Source organism: Bos grunniens, chromosome 12 (assembly GCF_055505025.1).
Source record: "Bos grunniens cultivar Pamir isolate PY7600 chromosome 12, Bosgru_T2T1.0, whole genome shotgun sequence".
NCBI classification, from domain to species: Eukaryota; Metazoa; Chordata; class Mammalia; order Artiodactyla; family Bovidae; genus Bos; species Bos grunniens.
This window is the reverse complement of record NC_141176.1, coordinates 21784433-21792571: the sequence shown is the minus strand read 5'-3', so window position 1 is coordinate 21792571 and position 8139 is coordinate 21784433. Positions and strand designations below refer to the sequence as shown.

The window sequence follows — 8139 nt, the reverse complement described above, 5'->3', positions numbered from 1 at the left end:
CGAGCGGGAGCCGAATGCTTGCGGAGTATTTGCAGAGGAGTCCGGACCTAAAGCAACCGAGCAAATTCCCCGGCCCCCAGCCCTCTTCCGGGTGGACCTTGTAGGCGCTCCCGCCCCGCGCCCCGCCCGTCCCGCGCGCAGCTCCGCCCCTGCAGCCCGCCCGGAGGCGCCTCGGCCCGGGGAGCCCTGCTCCACGCAGGACGCTTATCTCGCTCCGCGAAGCAGGTAAGCAACAGGCGGCGCCCTCAGTCTGGACCCGGAGCTGCCCCCCAGGGCTCCGGGAGCCCGGGGAAGGGTGGAGCCCCCGCCTGGGAAGGCGCGCTCTTTGGGGAAGCTGCCTCGGTCCCGAGCCGCGTCGGTCTCCATGGCAACGCGCGGCGCTCCGGGCTCCTGGCTCCTGGCTCCTGGCTCCTCGGAGGTCTGCAGCCCTCCAGCCCGCCGCCACCCGGAGTGTTCCTAACGGAGCGAGATTTTCCCATCACCCCGAAACTTACGGGTTTCCACCCGCTGGTGCCTCCTGGGCGGGCGCCTCTCGGTCGCTCAGTTCCCACGCTGGTGGCTTTAAGTTCCCATTCCGCGTTCGCCTCCCTCAACACTGGGCCCTCAGGTGTCCCCAGCGTCCCCTGGCTGCGGAGCTGGCTCCCACTCTATACCCCTAATCGTCCCCTCTTCCTACACTGACACAGATTACTCAGAAACATAACCTGTCTGCTCACTCAGTTTTTGAAAATCAGCATGATGCCCTAACTGTAGTCGTGTGTGTGTGTGTGTGTGTGTGTGTGAGTCCCCACGGACTATAACTCTCCAGGCTCCTTGCCATTCCCTTCTCCAGGGGATCTTCCCAATCAGGGATCAACCCAGGTTTCTGGCATTGCGGGCAGAATCTTTGCCTCCTGAGACACAAAGAAAGTAGTGGCTGCTGCTGCTGCTGCTAAGTCGCTTCAGTCGTGTCGGACTCTGTGCGACCCCATAGACGGCAGCCCACCAGGCTCCACCGTCCCTGGGATTCTCCAGGCAAGAACACTGGAGTGGGTTGCCATTTCCTTCTCCAGTGCCCGAAAGTGAAAAGTGAAAGCAAAGTCGCTCAGTCGTGTCAGACTCTTCCGGACCCATGGACCACAGCCTACCAGGCTCCTCCATCCATGGGATTCTCCAGGCAAGAGTACTGGAGTGGGTTGCCATTGCCTTCTCCTAAGTAGTGGCTACCATAGTCTAATGGGAAAAAGGAACAGTTCACCCAAAGCCCCCAAGGCTGGAGGCTGGCAGAGGGGTGACAGACCAGGCAGCTTTCAGAGAGGTGGGAGGTGATCAGAGCCAAGTCCTGGGCCTCCAGGACCTGCCAAAGACAGTTCAGAAACAACCCTATGGGGCTCCCCTGTGGCTCAGTGGCCTGCCAACGCAGGAGAGGGATTGGTCCGTCTGAAACAGGAGAGAAAGGAGCAGGGCACAACTTTTGAAAGAATGACATAGCCCAAGGATACAACATAAACCATTTAGAATCGAATGGAACCAAGATGGCAGACAAGACTAGACCTTGATCCTCAATCAGCAAGTGAAATGATACACCCAGAGGTGCCATGACAGTTCCAAGGCACTGTCAAAAGACCAAGGAGTGGGTGATGGCCCCAATCCTGGAAATCTCTGCCCCTTCCCCAAAATAGTTGGAATAATCCTCCCACTTATTAGCATATGAAATTACCCAACCTGTAAAAACTAACCATGCCAGACTTCACAGCCACATTTGTCCTCTGTGATGGCCCACGCTCTGTGGAGTGTGCTTCTCTCTGAATCTGAATAAATCCACTTCTTACCTATTACTTTGTCTCTCACTAAATTCTTTCAGCAATAAGGCATCAAGAACCTGAGCTACATTAGGTCCTGAAACCAGGTACTGTGGGTTTTGGCTGGGTTTGAGTCCCAGCCACATGGGTTTGAGTCTTAATTGGAGGTAAACGATTTCACCTCCTTGGCCCTGGAGGATCCCACATGCTGGGGAGCAGTCAAAACCCATCAGTCAGAACCTCTGAGCCTGTGCTCTAGAGCCCCGGGAACTGCAAGTACTGAAGCTCAGATGCCCTGGAGCCTGTGCTCTGCAATGAGAGAGGCCACTGTAATGAGAGGCTTGTGCACTGCCCCTGTAGAGTGGCCACTGCTCTCTGCAACTAGGGAAAAGCCCACACAGCACCAAAGACCCAGCACAGCCACAATAAATAAAATTTTTTAAAAAAGAAAAGAAACTGTAAGGGAATCACTGGCCCATCTTTTTGCCCACGGGCTATTGAGGGTGTGTCTGTGTTATAATCACAGTGTTTCCCAAGAGATTAGTAGAGGAGAAGGGATCACCCCACTTACTACCCAGGGGGAATTCACCTTCCCCTCTCAAGAAGCCAGGATCCTGGGCTGAGGATGACAAACCCAAACCAAAGGAGCTTAAGTGCAAAAGGAATTTCAGGCCTTATATTAAAAACTGAAGATAACTGACCCAGCAGGCGTGGATGGGGCTTTTGGGTCCTCTTGCCATCCTGAATCTTATCAGATTAATCTAAATGCCATAGTGCCTGTCTTTATTATCAAGTCTATATTTCAGTCTGTCACTGCTTGGTACTACTACACTAGAAGTAGTGAAGTAGCAGGGAGTCACCTGACAAGGACAGCCCAAACTTTTAGATCTCTGCTCCCAGGAGCAGTCTGGCCAATGGAGGAATGATTTTTCCAAAAAGATGAACAGTTCTTGGTAAATATCTGAGCAAAACAAGGTCCAATCAAGCCTCAATTGACACGTAGTTGCATTCCCTGAAAATTCAGTATTAATTAAAATTGCACTAAACGTATTTTGCATTTAGATGTAAAATAGTTTGGTAGTAGCCACAGACAATTATAAACCGATTTTTCCACGCACACGAATGTGTTCGGAGACGTTCTAAAGTGGTGAGGCTGCTGGATAATCCTTTACTATGCAGGGCCATCCCTTGCATCACAGAATCTTTGCATCACAGAATCTTTGTATCTCAGACCTTGTGTGTGTGTGCTCAGTCGTGTCCGACTCTTTGCGACCCTGTGGACTGTATCCCGATATCCTCCTCTGTCCCTGGAATTTTCCAGGCAAGATTACTGGAATGTGTTGCCATTTCCTACTCCAGGGGATCCTCCCGACCCAGGAATTGAACCCACATCTTCTGTGTCTCCTGCATTGGTAGGTGGATTCTTTATCACTGAGCCACCTGGGAAGTCCTATCTCAGACCTTGCTGTGCTTTGCTTAGCCATTCAGTTGGGTCTGACTCTTTGCGACCCCATGGACTGTAGCTCGCCAGGCTCCTCTGTCCATGGAATTCTCCAGGCCAGAATTCTGGAGTGGGTAGCCTTTCCCTTCTCCAGGGGCTCTTCCCAACCCAGGGATCAAACCCAGGTCTCCTGCATTGCAGGCGGGTTCTTTACTGTCTAAGCCACCAGGGAAGCCAATGGCTTCAAAATGAGGTAGTATCTGCCTCTCCCATCTCTGGGAACAGGAAAAACTCTGGAAGTTTCCAAAATGTCCCGTAGGGGACAGTGCTTCCCCTTTGAGAACTGCTGCTGCTGCTGCTAAGTCGCTTCAGTCGTGTCCGACTCTGTGCGACCCCATAGATGGTAGCCCACCAGGCTCCACCGTCCCTGGGATTCTCCAGGCAAGAACACTGGAGTGGGTTGCCATTTCCTTCTCCAATGCATGAAAGTGAAAAGTGAAAGTGAAGTCGCTCAGTCATATCTGACTCTTAGCGACCCCAAGGACTGCAGCCTACCAGGCTCCTCCATCCATAGGATTTTCCAGACAAGAGTACTGGAGTGGGGTGCCATTGCCCCTTTGAGAAAGGCAACTGTAAAACCACACAAGCAGAAGCTCTGTGCTTCCTAGAGGTGCCAAGATCAGGATATTATGTTTTCTTTCTCAGAATAAACTTGAAAAACAGGAATTGTTATTTCCATTTTAGAAATTAGGAAAGTGAGGTTTTATGAAGTTAAGTAACTTGCCCAAGATCACCACACTAGGTTGTATCAAAGGAGAGCTGTAGCCCAAGTCTGACCTCCGGGCCTGCTAAGAGGCTCCGTCTCACTTTGGTCGTTTTACCTGTAGCCACAAGGAAAGTTAGATGAGTTAGTCTTGGCAAAATTAGAATCAAAGTTTTAGCAAAACAAGTTTTGTTACATTGTAGTGGTCAATTTTCTGACTTTATGTTCAATAAAGCTCCATTGCTCTCATTTTAGGTAACTCCATGTATTGGAGACCATGGATCAATATGACATGATTAAAGCCATTGGCGAAGGTGCCTTTGGGAAAGCATACTTGGCCCAAAGGAAATCGGATAGCGAGCACTGTGTTATAAAAGAGATCAATTTTGAAAAGGTAAAGTTAAGAAGTTGCAATTCCTGTTCATTTTCAGTGCTATATTCAGCTGGCTTTTAATCCAATTTGTCAAGGAAACACATCTTTTTCTTTTTTTAACAAGTATGAGTGAATTGACTTTTGTTTGTTCAGTCTTCTAAATCCATTGTCCAGACAGCAACCAGTGATCTTGTTTTTATTTTAAAATTTTATTTTTTGGCTGCAACTGTCATCATGAGGGATCATGATGGATAATTTCCCCCACCGGGAATTGAACCCATGCCTCCTGCAGTGTAAGCAGGGAGTCTTAACCACTGGACCAAAAGGGGAGTTTGAAATGTTTTTTTTTTTTTTCAAAAGAAAAGAAAAAACAATGTTATCACCCTGTCTACTATGGTACTCCTTACAGTGATAACATCTTTTAATATCCTATGGCATGGGAGGCCCCACCTCCCTCGCTCTGACTTCTCTATTTTGCATAAGGGTGGCGCATCTCCTCTGTCACTCCTAATATAGGTCACCTCCACAAGGAGACCTTCCCCAAACATCCTATCTAAGACAACTCCCTGACTTTAATCACTCCTTATTACAGCAGCCTGGTTTATTTTCTCAGTAGCATTTACAATGATCTGGGATTACTCTGTTCATTTATTTCTTATCTGTCTCCTCCAGCATGCAGAACCATGCCGGCACATAATATTGCTCAAGAATATTGCTCAAAAATATTTATGAAATGCATTGAAGGAATGGAAGGAAACCATATATTATTATTAATCTGGTATTTTTGGAGAATAATTAAATATATTTAATTTAAGAGGAATTATTTTGGCTAAATTCCCTAGAAACTTTTGCTAATTAAGAAAATAGTATGTGTAGAATGGCCACCTGATGTGAACAGTGGATCACTGGAAAAGAGGGCGTCTGCCTTCATTCTCTCCCTGATGCTGGGAAAGATAGAGGGTAGAAGGAGAAGAGGGTATCAGAGGACGAGATGAATGGATGGCATCACCGATGCAATGGACGTGAACTTGGGCAAACTTTGGGAGATGGTGAGGGACAGGGAGGCCTAGTGTGCTGCAGTCCATGGGGTCACAAAGAGTCGGACATGACTGGGCGACTGAACAACATGTGTAGAATGATGCAATTTTTGTAAAAATATATGCATTCTCTCTGTATATAGGTATGTATATTCCCACAGATATATTCCCATAGGTATAAGAAACATACTAGATAGTTTTATCTAGGTGGAATGTGGGGTTATGAGTAATTTTTGCCTTGTGCTTTTGTATCAATTCACTCTGCAGATTAGTTTTGACAGTCCTCTGATTTGTTCACAAATTCCATTTCAACCTCCTCTTCACATCCTCTTCTTTTTTCCTACATACAGATCCCTCCCACTCCAGCCTCTGTGCTTGTCCAAGGGGCTCTTTCTTCCAAGAAGGTTTTTGCCCGCCCAACAAGACTTGACTTGTTCAGGGCTGAGCCCTAGGAGAGTTTCCAGGACTTTCCCACTCTAAGTAATCTTTGTCAACTCCATAGATTTTATTCATAATGCTGTTATGATACTGAATGTGTTCTACTTTGCTGTGCTTTAGCTGTTTATTTTGTACCTTCTCCTCCAAACATTATGCTCTTTGTAGGCAGAATCCATGTCTTTTTCATCTTGATATTCCAAACAGCAGCTAAGAATGCTTCGCACCAGCAGCGGTTCAGTAAATCCTTATTGGGTTGATAATTCAATGCATAGACACTTGCAGGCCTTCTAGCTCTGTTGTTAAGCTGGTACATACTTTGTCGTTGCTGTTCAGTTGCTCAGTTGTGTCTGACTCTTTGCGACCCAATGAACTGCAGCACGCCAGGCTTCCCTGTCCTTCACTATATCCTGGAGTTTGCTCAAACTCATGTTCAGTAAGTCGATGATGCCATCCAACCATCTCATCCTCTGTTGCCCCCTTCTCTTCTTGCCTTCAGTGGATCTTTTCCAATGAGTTGGCTTTTCAGGTGGCCAAAGTATTGGAGCTTCAGGTTTAGCATCAGTCCTTCCAATGAATATTCAGGGTTTTTTCTTTTAGGATTGACTAATTTGATCTCCTTGCAGTCCAAGGGACTCTCAAGAGTCTTTTCCAGCACTACAGTTCGAAAGCATCAATTCTTTGACCCTCAGCCTTCTGTATGGTCCAACTCTCACATCCATACATGACTACTGAAAAAAACCATAGCTTTGACTATACATTCTTTTGTCAGCAAAATCGCTGCTTTTTAATATGCTGTCTAGATTTGTCATAGTTTTTCTTCCAAGGAGCAAGCGTCTTAGAAATTATCAGTTCAGTTCAGTTGCTCAGTCGAGTCCGACTCTTTGTGACCTCATGGACAGTGATGCCATCCAACCATCTCATCCTCTGTTGTCCCCTTCTCCTCCCGCCTTCAATCTTTCCCAGCATCAGGGTCTTTTCAAATGAGTCGGCTCTTTACATCAGGTGGCCAGAGTATTGGAGTTTCAGTGTCAGCGTCAGTCCTTCCAAGGAATATTCAGGACTGATTTCCTTTAAGATTGACTGTTTGGATCTCCTTGCAGTGCAAGGGACTCTCAAGAATCTTCTCCAACACCACAGTTGAAAAGCATCAATTCTTTGGTGTCAAAAGCACCAGTGTTAAAAATTATAAAACCATTTAAATTCTAAGTAAAGAAAAAGCCATGTGGGAGGTGAATCCTCTATAGAAATATATATTAATGCGTTTTTAACATCTCTCTCATTCTTTAATATATATAATTAAACAAACTGACTTTATATATTTCTAATAGAGCACTGAATTTTTTCACTCATGAAGACCCTAGTCTCCATGCTGTAAATAAGTAGAATTTATATGAGGGAGGCTGTTGTTATCATTGTTTTCCTGTATCTCTTTGTGTTATCAAATTTGCCTGGCAACATCTGTGTCACAGAATTAATATTTCTTACTTCTTCCTTTCTACCCTATTATAGTTTTTCATTCTTATCTAGAAAAATTTACATGTCTTCTCAGCTCTCCAGCACCTCTCCATGAAACGAACTCATTTTCTCTTATCATCCTACCATTATCAAGCATATTCTTTTATATCTTGCCTTCAAAAATGTATCCTTTTTATTGTGAATATTAAAATATTCATTGAAGAAATTTTGAAAAAACTGTAGGGAAAAATAAGACTATTTAGAGGAAAATAAAAAATCACAACCACTGTCTTTATCACTGTTAACATTATGGTGAACTTCTCTCTAGGCTACTTTTAATGCATAAACGTACCTTATAAGTTACTAGACTATATTAGAATGATTGATGTCATGTTGGATACACTCTTTTATATCACCTTTTACCCTTAGTATATTGTAAACATTTTCTCATTTCAATGTTTTCATGTAATAAAATGTTCTCACGCAGTAACATCAAATGTGTACAGTAGTAGTGGACACCTAGCGCAAGCCATGTTATCGCAGGTGTTTCACTTATACGAATCTATTTAATCCTCACAACAACCCTAAAAGGTGGATCTCACTGTCCTCATTGTTCAGGTGAAAGGGGTGGGGCTCAATGAGGCTAAGTGATTTGCTTACTGACCAGCACACACACACACACACACACACACACACACACACACACGTCGCTCAGTCGTGTCCGACTCTTGGCGACCCCATGGATTGTAGCCCACCATGGGATTTTCCAGGCATGGATACTGGAGTGGGTTGCCGTTTCCTTGAGACCCTTCTAACCCTTCCCCTGCTCTTTCTGCTGTAACACTGTTCTT

At 45.7% G+C, this 8139-nt stretch overlaps 1 protein-coding gene across 10 annotated transcripts in view; it reads left to right on the top strand.

Moving 5' to 3' along the window:
- Positions 1–124: 124 nt before the first annotated feature.
- The window catches only part of NEK5 (NIMA related kinase 5), a 70505-nt gene continuing 62490 nt past the window's right edge, over positions 125–8139 (top strand). For 7 of the 10 annotated variants that reach the window (XM_086329209.1, XM_086329207.1, XM_086329213.1 and 4 more), the window contains exons 1-3: positions 125–225; positions 3103–3193; positions 4241–4379. In XM_086329209.1, the coding sequence (XP_086185335.1) occupies positions 4263–4379 (117 nt within the window). In that variant the 5' untranslated portion in view covers positions 125–225; positions 3103–3193; positions 4241–4262. The remainder of the gene's footprint in view (positions 226–3102; positions 3194–4240; positions 4380–8139) is intronic. The other 3 variants (XM_086329208.1, XM_086329212.1, XM_086329205.1) reach the window with 1 other exon arrangement.